Below are 14,905 nucleotides of genomic sequence, written 5' to 3'. Positions count from 1 at the left end.
AGAGTAGAGGTTAGACCCTTAAAAATACAATATTAAAAACAAAAACACAAAAAATTTAAGAAATGTATATAAAGTTTGCTTTAAAAATAGGGTCTTTTTTTTTGCAAGGTTATAGTGAAACGAAAATGAAAATTATGGAGTAATAGAGGACTTTAAAATAAAATAAAATAATTTTTTTAATTAAAAAAATAGTAAAAATATATGAGAATGAAAATTAAGGAGTAACAGAGGACTTTAAAAGAAAATAAAAGAAAATGAAAATTACGGAGTAATAGAGGAGTAATAGGGAATTTTAAAAGAAAATAAAAGAGAAAAAATTAAGAAAAAGAAAAAGAAAATTAAAAATATATCTAGGAATTCCTCTGGAGCTGTTGCGGGCAGTGTGGGTTCGGTTCAGTTTCAGATAGCTCCTTGTTCCAGCTTACACTTCTCAATATCTATAGGCCCCTTCCAGTGTAGTCGGTGTTGACTACAGGGATTTTAACCTGTTGCACCTGTCACTTCCTAAGCGATTCCCTTTGTTTATTTTGCTTCTGTTTGCGGGTCTCTACAGTGTCTAATTTCTGCCCTGACGCAAGCAGGCAGAGGTGGTCTCTTGTTCAGTCGTGCTGTTGGGAGGGAGGGTCACTGCATGCAAATGTCACTGGCGTGTGTGGGGAGCTCTCACAGTGTTCTGGCCACACTGGGTTTGCCCCCGCTCGCGGCGTGTGCTTTCCCCATCTACACTGCTCAGGCTCCAGGCTGCTCTACAGGGAGTGGGCCCTGAGTTGCGTGCGGTTCCAGTTTTGGGGTACTCCACAAAAGCCCAGACTCGGTTGGGCCTGCGTTTTGTGCCTTCCCTGGCCCGAGCAGCTCAGGCAGCCAGGAGCTTGACGGGCGCACTCTCCCCGGGTACAGTGCACCTTATCCCCTCTGTGGTCCCAGCCTCAGTTTCCACGCCTGCCGGTTAGGTGCGCCTTGTCTGTTCTGGGGAGGTGGTCTCTAGCTGCGACCCTCCCAGCGGATGTCAACCATCCAGAATCTCAGGAAGTCTTTGGCTAGAAACCGGAAGCCTGTTTGCAGTTTGGTAGGGGATGCCGTCTCTGGAGCAAAGTTTGCCCCTTTCCCCTCCCCTCTGCCTCCTGCCTGGCGGGGGATGGGCGGGTCCACAGCCGGCTAGCTCTTCTCTGGAATTGCTGTCCTTCCTTTGTTCTGTGAATAGGCTGGCAGTGTGTTCGGTTAGCACTTTTTGCTGGTTAATTTTCTCTCTCTGCTATCCCACAGTTTAAGTTGCTATCTCACATTAGCTCCCTCCGATTGCCCTCAGGGCACTCAGGCCCGGTCCTTATTCTAAGCAATGCTGCCCGCTCCTCTCTGTTCAACCCCCACTTGCTGATGGCGGATGCGAGCGTCTGGGGTACTTTTCTGCTGGGAGTTGCTTTTAGGTATGTAATCTGTGGGTTTTATTTATTTTTCCTCCCAGTTAGGTTGCCCTCCGAGATTCAACAACTTCCCCTGGACCCACCAGTGAGAGAGTTTCCTGGTGTTTGGAAACTTCTTCTATTAAGACTCCCTTCCCAGGACGGGTCTCTGTCCCTAGCTCTTTTGTCTCTCTTTTTATCTTTTATATTTTGTCCTACTTCCTTTCGAAGACAATGGGCTGCTTTTCTGGGCGCCTGATGTCCTCTGCTAGCGATCAGAAGTTGTTTTGTGAAGTCTGCTCAGCATTTAAATGTTCTTTTGATGAAATTTGTAGGGGAGAAAGTGGTCTCCCCATCCTATTCCTCTGCCATCTTAGCTCCTCCCCCCAGCTTGATGTGCTTTGAACATCCAGATACCTTGGCAAGGAAAGAGTTTGGACCCAGGAGATCAGGGAAAGAAAATTATTACCTGGGTCTCTTTACATAGTAACTATTCATAGCTTTACAGGTATGGTCTCATTCCATTGGCGAGGTCACTGAATCTTCAAAATATCGGTTTTCAAAGCTCAGAGTGGTCAACTAACCTGCTAATTAATGTGTGAAGTATGTTTTTTAACTGAGGTCTGCTTCCCAAGCTGACCCCACTGCTATTATTCTTACAACACTCTAGGCATGGAGTGGGGTGTAGATGGCAAGGCCAAAGACATTTTAAAGAGTAGCCAAAATTTGTTTGGATATGATAAGGAGAATGAGGGAAAAGCTATGGTGACTTCAGAGTGACCATCTAGACTGACTAGGCATGGGGGGGAGAGGGGCACGCATTTAGCTATAAGTAACAAAATAGAGTAGTTCAAACAAATAGGGGTGCTTTTCCTCACTTAAGAAGTCTGCAGGAGACAAATTAGGGGTTTTGGTTTATTGGGCCATGATGTCATGGCCGGTATCTCTGTGATTCTCTCAGTGACTGGCAGAAATTCCCTTCAGAGTCACAGAGGCTGCCTCGGCTCTCTCATTAGTGCCCAAATGCCAGCCTCTTGTCCCTTTCATTAAGAAAGCAAGCAAATGTTTTCTGCTACATCTACTGAGCCACTCCCAGCTGGAAGAGGAACTGGGTAAGGTTAGTATTTAGCTTTCATAGCCTCTGCAGTGAAGGTGGGCAAGGGGGAAGATACTAGGTGTTATGTCTCTTCCTTTAATGTGCATTTAGATTTAGTGAGAATCTACTTATGATATGAGCTATATAGGAAAAGGAGATATCTTACCTTAGAATTCCAGTGATGATCCCTGTAGGGTTTGAGTGACTGATAGCCAGCTTAATCAGTTACCTTCTAAAGGGGATTTTTGCATGTAAGAGTTGCTTATTAGCACAAAGGGACACATTTCCAATGGTGGGATTTCAGAGGAAGAACTAAAGGGTTCTTAAAGAGCAGTGGCTATTTTAGATTGACTGCAAGGCAGGCACACCTAATAGAGCAATGAAGACAGAGAAGTTTCCATATTCCAAATGATGCTTAAAGCAAGGAGGTGTTTTCTCTCAACAGGGCAATGCCTTCCAGGGCCCTCGGAAAGCAGATACTGAGGCAAGAGAAAGGGTCACTGAACTGATCCAAGTCCAAGCCAAAAGGATTCAGGCCTTAAAGGAAGAGATTGCTCTTTTGCGTAAGAAAGGTGGTCTCCTCCTGCCCCCGATTCATCGCCCACAAGAGAATGAATGAAGTCCCCGGGGCTTTAACTTTGCTTCCTCCTCATGTCCTTCCATGATTTGACACACAATTCAACCAAAGTTCTGTTTCCTCATTGTCTGCAAAAGTCTAAAACCAGAGCCAGTCATGTAGTTTTAATGATTTCCCCCCAATTGGTTATCTCAGAACTAACTGTAATGCTCAACAGCTACTTATATTGAACTGAATCATTTTAGATATGCCTGGAACCAAATGGATCGAATATAAAGTCTTAGGAGGCAGAGTCTCAAACCATCAGAAAGAATCAGTACTATATCCTGTTTTGTAAAATTTGGTTTTTGGTTATCTGAATGTTTAGCCATTGGCAAGAAAATCTATCATTCAGCAAACCATGAGAAAACCTCCTTTTCTTGATGGTTAAATCCTTGGAAAATAAACTTTGTTATCAGGTATTCTCTGAGAGGACACAAGAGAAAAAAACCATTTTGTCAACAAACAATATCTGGGAAAAAGAAATGCAACTTAGAATTCTGACATTGTTAACTTCATAAGTCAGTTATTTGAGGGCTCAGGATTCAGGAATATAAAGAACAGAGCAGTTGGCCTTCAGCTGGCATAAAGCAAGAAATAATCAGCTTCCTGAATCACCCAGAGTTTTAGCAAACTCTTCAGCTCTGGGTGGAGCAGAGAAGTGTATTTTGCAGAATCGTTAAGAAGGAGGCTCTTCTCTGAAGGTGTCTGCAACTCTACCAGCATTTCCTATAGTTTCTCATATCCTGTGCCATTTTCCTTCTGGTTCTACTTGCGTCATTTGCTGGCTTTAATACAGATAAGGAAGTAATGAAATAGATTCCATCACTGAGAGATCTCTAATAATAACTTTTGACTGTATGTAACATTTTGAGTTTGGTTACCCCATTTGGTTTGGGGGTAAGTGGTCATCGGAATTCATCTAAGGATGATTTTACCAACACTTGGATTCCTGTTAGTAATAGGTCTAGTAACAGGTCCACTTTAATGACAGGCTCTCTGGAAGCTGTCCCAGAATATGAATTGGTTATTGAAAAGGAAAGGTAAAGAAGGCAATACTGCACCAATGTAGAAAGTGACTCAGCAAAGTCAAGTCTTCCTAACCTGTGGCTAGCCTGCTGATCTGCCTGCCAAAATTATAAACAAGACTTGGGTTCTTTGTTGGAATACATATATGTTAGAGGTGGCCACCTGGCCTGCTGTGTCTAAGATCCTTTCATCTTCCTATTTAAGAAGTCCAGATAGCTTACCATTTGTGCCTGTCAGCACAGAGCTCTGATGCAGTAGCCTCTCTATTGGACAGCACCCTTTACCACCTTCTCTGTTCTTCGCCCTTAACTATGTGTGCCCTTCAAGTATTTAAGAAAAATATGCTAGTCTTAGCTCTGAGTGTTTTAATTTTTATGTAGGAATAAATAAGTAAAACAACATCTCACCCAATTTCTAAGGGTCAGGAATCTGGGAGCCACTTAGCTGGGCATTTCCAACCTGCATCTCCCATGAAGTTGCAGTCAAACTGTGCATTGGGGGATGTGTCCATCTGAAGCTTGGCTGGAACTGGAAGGGATACCGCCAGACCTACTCACTCAACTGGCTGGCCGGTCACCACCCTGAGCAGCTGCCTGGATACAGTGAGTGGTCCTGGAGGGGACACTGTCCCTTGTTGTGGTGAGAGCTAGGGTAAGTTCCACTATTTTCCTGGGCCTCATTATCAGATAAATGAGAGATTTAGATAAGCTCTGAGGATTCCTGTCATTCTAAAATCCTAATTCAGAATGAATGAATTCAGTCTATAGAAGAGCCATGTCAAGGATTCATGTGTCTATCAATGTAGGAGTAAAACCAGTCAAGATTACTACTTTTTGTCCAATTGAACCAAACAAAAATCACCAAAGTTTACTAAGCTTTCATACAGTATGTTTGGAATTTGACAATACAGTTAATTCATTCTTACTTTGAATTAGTCAAGAAATAGAGGTAGCTTTAGTTTAATTTCATTGATCCCAGGCTTAGTCTTGCATCTATAACTAAGTATGAGCATCTGAGTCTTTGGGAGGTTTACTATCAAACAGAAGAGCACCAGGGTGCAGCCTTGACTAGGGATAGATGGAAAGCTGTCCTAGTTTCCTAAGCAAACTATTTTCCGCCTCTTGCTGTGCCCTTAGAGAAGGCAGCCACCTTTGAGAGAGGCCAAAAATCAGTCTAAGTTATTTGTGGGTCAGTTGTTATCATTAAATATCAACATTGAAAGAAAATGTAGAGTCCAGCCCTTCTGTCAGAACTTCATAGGAAAATGAGTTACTCATTTTGCCAAGACAGTCTATTCTGTTAGGTAGCTTAGGTCTCCTAGCCAAGAGCTGAACTCTGCACCCTCACTAGCTCCCACACACCTAAGTCTTACTCTTCTATTTGATTGTTGACTGAATCAGACTTTTAAAAGACACTACAGTAATTAACCTGAATCTAAAGAAATGCAAAATGCAATGAAACTGAATATATAAGTTGTTTTTTCTAGGTTAAAATGTAAAGGCCTGGTACCCTAATCTTTTCCTGCAATTGGCTAAATATGCACATTTATCTTGTTTAACCAGCCTTAGAAGTGCCTTTTCTTTCCCAGGACTTTTCCGGGGCGGGGGTGGGGGGGTGGGGGGGTGGGTAAAAGCATTCAGTGTTGTTATTTAAAACTACTTTCTGCACAGCACTGGAACATACCACTTCCATCCATAGCATTCACCAAAACTTACTTTGACAACCATTGAGATCAGTAAGCATAAAAAACCAAAACAAAATGAAGATTTAAAAAAGCCAGTGGGCTAGGTGAGTTACAGCCCACATCTGAGAGGTGAGGCCTGTCCCCCTCCTCCTCTAGGCCTTCCATGCCAGATTTTATCTGAAGTCACAATCCTGCCTGAAGTCTGAATCTTCCCTGCTTCTTCAATCTTGTCTGAAGTCTTCTCTTCCCTGCTCTTTTTCTCCTTTCCTATAATTTCCATTTTCCTTATAGTCCTTCATTTCATTTCTTAAAATATTTTAAAAATACTGCTTTTCTAAAAACCATGTTCCAATTTAGCTGCTGGATAGAGAAAGGCTGCAAGAACCTCTTCTTGTCAGCAGAGGGTGCACTTGTCCAGAACCATCAAATCACTCCTGGGGCTTTCCTAGGATTTGGTTTATCCAATTCATGACTAGAGTGTGAAGCTAGGGTCTACCATTGATGACTCTTAACGGGATTAAGTGTCTCAACTGGCATTTCATCTGTAACTCACTTCTACTGAAATCCAGAAGATACATTTCCCTCCTGAAAACAGTTAAAAGTGAGTTAGGGCTCTCAGCAAAAAGCTTTGGCCTCCATTTTACCACTTGTACATAGAAAGGTTGATCCTGCGGTTGGAGGGCAGTGAGTAAATGTTCATTTTAAACAACTAGTGAGTCAAGTCCTCTGGCTACGTTGGTGTGTCTTTGGGAAAAAGGGAAGTGAATTTTACCAGGCACCGTATATTCAGGTGTAGCACAGCACTTCACTAAATGGTATTTTAGAGAAAATACTTAGTCAACACACACCTGCAGAGAAAAGATGAGTCTCATTCCTTTGAGCTGCCCAAAGCTTTACCTCAAGTCCAGTCAGAGAACAGTGAATCGGCTTCTCCTCGCCCAGTGTACCCCATGTCCCTTTTGGACAAGACACACCTGCATTGATGAAAACACAACTGACATTCGACATTTAAAAGGACAAAATCAGAAATGTTTGCCGCCTTTTCCAGATCTCTCCTTGACGGATCTGAAAACGTTGCCAAGTGGACGTTTCTTCAAATACTCAGACTGGATCCTAACATCTGAGGAGAATGCTGACTCATACATGACTAAGCTGGTTATAGGGAAGACTAAACATTTATTTAGACATTACAGTGTTTATTTTTACAGAGATATGTTGTCACAGATTATTGCTTATGGAAGGTTTGCTAATGCTCACAGTACTATACACATCTCAGTCTATCTTACGGGCATCTCGGGAAAACGTTGCCAGCAGCACCAGATCCAGCCGCTGTCACGGGTGGCTCCAGCTCTGATGCCATGGCGCTGGCTTTGCTTCTCTCACGGTCACTGTGGATGGTGTGCCTAGGAGTCCTCCTTCCACAGGCTTTTCTGTGGGTCTGCTGCAGCCCTCCCCGGGCAGTGGCACAGGGTCCAAGGGAAATGTTGCCTCCTCAGACTGTGTCCAAGGGAAATGTTGCCTCCTCAGACTGTGTTGCCTGTTGATGCCTGTTACGCTGTGGCTTGTTTTCCATCTCAGACCTCAGTGGGGAGGACTTGCCGTGTCTCTCCAGAATTATGAAAACATATACATTTATTTACAAGTGCATAAATATATAAATACGGCTATTATAGAAAAATAAATACCAATCTCCTCTCTTTAAAAAAAAAATAATATATAGTCTTCGTGGGATATCAGCTTCTGCCTAAATTGTAGGAGGTGGTGTTTCGAAAGACACATGCACTGGTGGGCTGGGGGAGAGCCGCACCCCGAGTTCCTGCCCCGCATAGGCCCCTGAGGGGTGCTGGGGACACCAGTCTCCTCTCCCCACAGGGCAGGAGTCGGGACTGTCCACCTCTTCAACTGGCACGAGGCCCAGGCAGCATGGGGGTCCTGAGGGGGGAGAGAAGTAGGAAACGTTAGGGTCCAGACTGACCAGGAATAGTGCTCACTCTCTGGAACAGGAGCTGGCTACACTGGCCTTAGAGGAGACACAGAGACCCATAGCTACCAATACACAAGAACAGCTGCACTCCCTCTAAGGACAGTCACAGACCTGGCATGGTCCACTTCTTACCCACCGCCACACCTGCACTTTTCAGTGGTGGAAGCGGGAGACCCTCCTGCATTTACCCTGTAACTGGGGGGTGGAAATGAGGTGGGCTGAGACCAGGAACTGTGCAAGACAATCCTACTCTTTCCAGGTGTGGGCTGCCGGTCCAGCCTCCCCATGCTTTCTGGCCATGATTGTCCCACTCACAACTCACCCCCCAGACAGAGGGAGGTCAGTGTGGATGCTAATGGGGTCTGCGTCTCGGAGGTGCCTATATTGGAATTTATCTCCCAGAGCCAGGGTCTAGGATCTGCATGTGACCTAGCATCCACTCCATGAAGGCTAAGAAACATCAGCTCATTCTCTGAACCAGCCTGTGCCCAACCAGGTATCAAAAAGATGGGCACAAAGAAAGCCAGTGGCTGGGCTTGGGGGCACTGTGCATTGAGTCCCCTGGAGGGAAAGTCTGGTGGAAGCACAGAGTTCTATGATGTGAGAACTTGGCTTCTTAATGATGGGTGCAACCTCATTCCTTAATAAAGACATAGGACCCAGCAAAGCAAGGTGTTGCAGAGTGATGAGAAAGTGCCCCTTGGTTTGAAGAGAAGAGCAGCAGGAATTTGCAAATTGCCTTGAAATGCTGAGACCAAAAAGGCTTCTTTCTCTGAAATGGAGAAGTACCCTTTCTCCGTCTCTGAGCACATAGCTTGAACCTGACACCCTCCTGCAGATCTGCTGGGCCTTCAGCAGGGAAGGAGGCGGCCAGCTCCCCTTCACACACCCATCCTGGATATACAAGCTGTGGATGGTCTTTACCAAGCATTACCCTTAAGCATCACTGTTCTCTCCCTGCCTCCATGTCACTCCCGAGTCATAGATGTCTATCTTATTCTGCTCTGCCCTTGGCACTGACCTGGGTGAAAAACAGGGTCCCACATGGCTTCCAGCCCAGGACTCTGGGGTACACTCCTCATGCCTGGCTGGCCCGTGGCTTCAGGCTGCTCCTGGAGGTGGGGGCAATCGCGGTGCGGCGGGAGCAGCTGGTGAGCTGAGTCATCGGGCAGTGTATACAGGAAAGCGCCCTCGTCCGGGTTAGACCTGGGTGCTCTGCATGCACATAAGCAGATGGGGGGAGAGGTGAGGGAGGAGGGGAAGAGTGGGCCTGGATCCCACATCCCTGGCTGCTTCCTGTCTGTGGGCACCAGAGCTAGGCAGAGCTCAGACGGGGCAGGGGCTGCTCCCCTCTGGACATCAAGAGTGCCACATCCTCACTTGCATGGGCAAGTCTAGTCAATATCCATTTGATTCCATGTGTGTCCCAAGTATGTGAGAGGATGTGGAGTCAGGTGCCTGTGGACATAGCCAGCTGTGTGGTGCTGCTCTGGACTGACAAGCAAGGGGAGAATTTCTGAGCAGAAAAGGCATCATAATTACAAAAACAACAACTCCCCCTCAAGCTCAGAGTCCAGTGGAGCAGGCTGTCACAAGAGGATCCCTGAGGGGCGCAACAGGGCTCCCCTCTCAGTGACTGATGCCAGGTCTGGGAAGCCAGGCAGAAAGCGAGCTCTGGGGCTCAGGAGTGGGAGGCCGGGGTACCTGGGAATCTGTGGACTGTGGGGGTCGTATCCACTGCCAAGAAAGGTCTGCCTCAGCATGCTGTTCACATCCTCCTGCTGCTCAAAGGGTGACGAGAAGGTCACATCAGAGTCCAGGTAACTTTCCCATTCTTTGTTCAGCAGCCCAGGATTGAGCCTGGGAGGGAAGAAGTCCCAGGAGGTGGCCCGACCACCCCTCTGTGGCACCCCATACCTGTGTGCCCACGCTGCTCCCAGAGCTACCTTACCTGCTGAAGCTCCCCTGGACAGTGCTGCTGTGGCTTCATGCCTGCGTAGCCCACGGCAGCTACAGGGCAGGCCCTGTTCACGTATACCCCGTTGGCACAGGCCCGGCCATTGGTGCCACTGAGGTAGGACTGCCCACTGGCTCGGTGGCCTGGGAGCCCTCCCAGTGGTACCATAGTGTATTGGCAAGAGGAGGACAGAAGGGCACTTCGAGGAAATCCCAGGTCTGTTGTATGCTCTGGAAGAACACAAGACAGAGCTATGTTTAGGTCAAGGAGGCCTGGGGAAGCTGATAAAAAAAGTCCCATACGAATCTCAGAAAACTCCTGAGGACTTAAGGTCAAATGAGGTAGGCAGGGAATTGACTCTGCCCCAGGTGAGAGAATATTCTCTCGGAAAAGTCTTCCTGTCACCCACTTCCTCACAGCTAGACTTTTTTTTTTTTTTGCAGTAGGAGAGGAGATATAGGACCAAGGTCTGGGAGAACAAAGTGGTAAGTGAACAGAAGGAGTGCAATATTTAAATGAAGCAAGGTGACCAAATGTGTTGCCATGTGAAGCAGAACTCAGTGGATAACTCAGATTAACCGAGGATTAGGGGGACAGCTCAAGGCAGCCGCAGACCTGAGGAGGCAGGAAGAGGCAGGGTCAACGTGTGGTCAATCGGCAGCTTCAGATAGTAAAAGGAGACAGACTTAGGTAAGTGCTGAGCTCCAGGGATGCAGCGAGGACAGACAAACTCCCATTCTATCCTCTCTACCTTCCAAGACCTGTGAGCATCCTCTGACTCTCTCCCATCCCTCTGGAGGACCCACCAGGAACCTGAGCTCCCATCAGTGTGAAGCAGGGTGCTGGGGATCCAGCCCCCTGGGATCCAGGCAGAGGCCTCCTTGGGGGCTGGAAGGCCCCTCCTCCTCTCTCCCTGCCCCGGGCTCCTTCCCCTTGGTGCTGAGGAGGGTCACTCACTCACTTTGCTTAGACCAGGCCCTCCACAAGCAGAAGGGGATGAAGGCAACGATGATGAGGACGATAGAGCCTAGGACGACCCCAACAATCAGGTAGGGCAGGTCGCTGGAGCGGGCCACCATGGCCCCCGTGCCCACTGGCCGCTCTATGGTTTCAGGGGGTGGTGGCTGAGGTGGGGCCAGAGTTGGGGGTGGAAGTCGACCAGGCTGACCTGAAGACTTCCGAGCTGTAATGGGGACAAAACTCACATCAGCCTCTATTTCTTTGACATTTCTTTCACGACAAATAGGACAATACCCTGATTCCACGGGTGTGAGAAATGGGGTCAAACTCATAAGGCAGTGCCTCTGGCAGACGAGTGTGGTGTCCAAGCTCAGCATGAAACACACATCTAATGTGAAACTGGGTGTGGCTGAAGAAACTTGATCCTTATATTTCAAAATACATCCTGAAATGTTTCTGGATCAAGAGCTAGGGTCAGGCTGGGTCTTTGGGGCAGAACTGGTATAGGGACTTTCTAAACAAATAGCTGGGGATCTTTAGGAAGAGCATATTAAAAAATGCATGAAACCAAAAAGAACTGAAAATGGAAGAACTTCCATGTGAAGCTGCTATTCCTGGGCACACTGGAGATGCAAAGTCCTGGGTCTGAGCTGGGACATGGGGTTTGGGCTCCCTAGGAACGACAGTGCTTGGGAAACACCAATCCAAAGTCCATGAGGCGGCACCTCCTTATCCTTCTGCTTTCATCAGGGTGTGTCTGACGTCATCTCCTTCTCCCAGCTGTCTTTCCCCTGAGTTTCTAATACAACAGTCCTCTGGGGTTTCCCACAACCACTCTGAATGCTGCTGCTGCTTATATTTCTCTCTCCTTGCCCTTTTCTTCCTGTCTTTGCTTCAGACACCAAGAAGTCCTCCTGGTCCCTCTCAGTCTCTCTTCTTCACTCTATTCTGTTCCCACGATTTCAGCCTATATCCTGATGACTGCCAAATACCCTCACGCAGGGCCCTGCCTAAGCAGGAGACCTGCTCCCTCACAGGACACCTGCATTCCAGTGTCTCAGAAGAGCCAGACTCAGTGTGTCTCCAAGTGGTTCACCTCGCTCCTTCCGCCCAGGATGGGGTTCTCTGCTGGTCTTCCCATCTCGATAAATGGCACCACCACCTGAGTGCCACCTCAGCTCAAAATCTCAAGTTACCCTGAACTCCTTTTGCTCTCTCTAAGCCTCAATGCACCAACGTTCCTGGTCCTCCCTATACATCCTCAGGAAAGAAACTCACACCCACTCTCCTTCTCTTCACCTTTGCTTCCCGACCCCAGTTCTCGCCCCTCAGTTCTGCACGGTCACCTTCCTGACAAATCCAACGATGACCCTTCTCCACCTCACAGCCCATGGGGTCCTTGATGATCCCACTGCCTCCCAATGTCCCTGGCCTCTTCTCTGAGCGCTGACACCTCTCGCTTCCAGTGCCGCACACTCCTACCAGGTGGAGGTACGTGCAGGCTTGTCCTGTTCCCAGGTGGCTCCCTCCACCTGGCTGAAGGCTCAGTTCTTCCAGAAGACCCTTGCAAAGCCCATGTAAGGGCTCTGTTCTCTGCCCTGGGCACTTTGTGTCACCTGACAGGGGACTGCTGGCTGTGTGTGCACCCCTCACTTCTCTGCATGAGACAGACAAGGGCAGGAAGGGCACACAGGAGAGAGAGAGAGCTGATGTCACAGGAAAACGGACTGTTTCCTTGTCTCTATCATCCAGATCTATCTTCTCCAGATTGTTTTCTTGCAATCTACCTTTCAGTGTTTGCAAAATGGAAATATCTATCCACTGACCAAGTGCAAAAATTGTTATTTTATGACTATGTTTAACATGTTTCAGTGCAGGGAGAGAGTCTGGCCTTGTAGTTAGATGAACTAGGCCCACAATGTGCGCCACCACTAACTAGCTGTGACCTTGGTCAAGGAATAACATGTCCTAATGCCCCGTTTCTCTCATGGGGTTGTAGTTTAAGTAAACCAACTAGTGCAAGTACCAGATGTTATCATAGGAATAAAGTGTTTATAGAAAGCTCTCAAGACTGGGTTCTAGTCCATGAGATCACATATGACTTAAATCCCAAGTTCCATGAAACCGTCATGATGGCATCCCCATTTGTACTTGATAAGAGGCACAGGCCAATGAACAGATGGGTTAAAGTGGCAAAGTTGGGGGATACTTGGAAGATAAGGAGTCATTCCAGAGAAGAGAAACCCAGCACATACAGCAGTGGCTTTGCCCAGCCTGCTGGGAAGAGCGAGAGGAGAGTGGCGAACCCGAAGAGACTCACCTTTGGTTTCACAGATCATCACGTTGCTGAACTCACTCTCCCCTCCTTCGTTGAAGCACTGCATCTTAATGTCATAGGAGGTCTCTGGCTGTAGGTGGCTGATGGAATGCCAGTATCGATCCCCTGGGGGAGAGACCGAGAGAGTCAGACGTGGTGATCATGAATGTGTTTGCTCGGTCCCCACTGGAGGTGATGTTCTGGATGCTGACCCATGGTATCCTGTTGTCCCATCACCCTGGGAAGGAAGCATGTGGGCCTATGAACCCAATGACCTCAAGTACATCATGAAACCGCCAACACTACGGGGCATGCTAGTCCAGGTTTTCTCCTTTCACCAGCTTCTGACTCCCCTGACAATAGGGGAAACTACCTCACACAGGAAAAACCTCACAAGGGTTTCTCACCTTCCACCATATCCTTCTTGTAGTCACTGTCGTTGTCACTGTCTGTGGGTCGGTAATAGATATAAAAGCCGTGGATTGGGGTGTTATTGTTACTTGCTGGGATATACTGCAGGGAATAAAAAAGAAACAAGTTGACAATGAGCAGAGAAATCATCATGTGAGCAGAACCACTGGTGGATGGAAATATTACCCAGCCTAGAGTTTAAAATTCACTGGGGACCCAGACAGACATTTCTTATGATCTCCAGGCTCTCTGGACAATGACATAGAGATTACTCATTATTTTACGTAGCCTAGGAGTCCCCAGCTTTTAGAGAAACAAACTACCATTTCTTCAGAGTCCCCTCTGAAACTTCCTGGGTATTGTAAGGGTGAGCGCCTCTGGTCAATTCCCAGGAACACCTAAGGGGAGGTAGCTTAGGATGAGCCAAGGGAGAAAGGTGATTCCTTCCTGCCCGCACTGCTGTCCACTTCTGTCCAGCATGGAGCTTGGTTTCGTCACTCCGCTGGCAGCTGCACCAGACCACTCACCATCCACTTGAGCATGATGGTGGTCTCATTGACGGCATCAGTGAAGGTGATGTAAGGGCCTGCCACAGGCCTCTCGTACACTCGGCTGCTGTAGCCTGACACCACGTAGGGCCGGGAGGGGGTGCTGGGCTCGCTCTCCCCCAGCATGTTCAGAGCCCGGACTCGGAACTTGTAGGAGGTGCCTGGGGAGAGAGACTCCCTGAACCGGGGGCCGGGAGACACCACCTGCCTCCCACTCAGCCCATGCAGGCTGAGGACCTAGAGGGGTCTTCTGGGCAGTCTTTCCCCAAAAGCAAGCCCTAAAGGACTTCAGGACTCCCACCCTCATCAGAAAAGAGCCAGGAGGTGGTTTGGGACTATTTATGGAGAGAGGGAGGCAGAAGTAGCAGCTTGTGGGGCTGAGGTAACATGACCAAGAATGGCCACGAGAGCCTGGTGGTGGGTGGGGGACAAGCAGAGAGAAGACCCTCCAAAGCTTCCCTTCTCCTCCAGGGAGCTGGCGGCCACCAGGGGACCAGGAAGGGCAGTTGGCCAGGGCCCTACCTTTCTCTAGGCCTGTGATCTCCACTGAGAGCCGGGAGGGAGGGATGGCGCTGGTGGCTAGAATCCAGTCCCCCACTTTCTTCAGCTTCTTGTACTCCACAAGGAAGGATTGGATGGGAAAGCCACCATTCCCACGGGGAATCCAGGTCACATACACTGAAGTCTCAGAGGCCATGGAGATAGTGGGCCTGTCTGGAGCTTCTGGGGCTGGAGGAGACCATCCATGTGGCAGAAAGGAAGCGGGAGGGAGGAAGTGATGAGAGGGTGGTGGTAATGTGTCTAGACTTGGCCTGTTCCTGATGGGAGCCCACCCCACCCCATAGCCCTCCACCCTGGTGGGAAGGGAGCCAGCCCCACTCCACAGCCCTGCACCCCTGCTGG

General features: G+C 48.1%; 2 protein-coding genes across 6 annotated transcripts in view; one reads left to right on the top strand and one right to left on the bottom strand.

The window, feature by feature from the left end:
- Positions 1–5,710, top strand: part of CFAP44 (cilia and flagella associated protein 44) — a 133,891-nt gene extending 128,181 nt beyond the window's left edge. For both annotated transcript variants that reach the window (XM_065942581.1, XM_065942580.1), the window contains one exon: positions 2,942–5,710. In XM_065942581.1, the coding sequence (XP_065798653.1) occupies positions 2,942–3,115 (174 nt within the window). In that variant the 3' untranslated portion in view covers positions 3,116–5,710. The remainder of the gene's footprint in view (positions 1–2,941) is intronic.
- An 81-nt stretch (positions 5,711–5,791) lies between these two features.
- Positions 5,792–14,905, bottom strand: part of BOC (BOC cell adhesion associated, oncogene regulated) — an 84,723-nt gene continuing 75,609 nt past the window's right edge. For all 4 annotated transcript variants that reach the window (XM_065942973.1, XM_065942976.1, XM_065942974.1 and 1 more), the window contains 9 exons: positions 14,525–14,731; positions 13,982–14,163; positions 13,451–13,556; positions 13,047–13,169; positions 10,728–10,949; positions 9,761–9,996; positions 9,514–9,590; positions 8,831–9,024; positions 5,792–7,757 (listed from right to left, as the gene is read on the bottom strand). In XM_065942973.1, coding sequence (XP_065799045.1) covers positions 7,570–7,757; positions 8,831–9,024; positions 9,514–9,590; positions 9,761–9,996; positions 10,728–10,949; positions 13,047–13,169; positions 13,451–13,556; positions 13,982–14,163; positions 14,525–14,731 — 1,535 coding nt within the window. In that variant the 3' untranslated portion in view covers positions 5,792–7,569. The remainder of the gene's footprint in view (positions 7,758–8,830; positions 9,025–9,513; positions 9,591–9,760; positions 9,997–10,727; positions 10,950–13,046; positions 13,170–13,450; positions 13,557–13,981; positions 14,164–14,524; positions 14,732–14,905) is intronic.

The sequence above is a fragment of the Muntiacus reevesi genome, chromosome 8, assembly GCF_963930625.1.
Source record: "Muntiacus reevesi chromosome 8, mMunRee1.1, whole genome shotgun sequence".
Taxonomy (NCBI): domain Eukaryota; kingdom Metazoa; phylum Chordata; class Mammalia; order Artiodactyla; family Cervidae; genus Muntiacus; species Muntiacus reevesi.
Note: the sequence above shows the minus strand (reverse complement) of the source record. Positions and strands in the feature narration are given on the sequence as shown.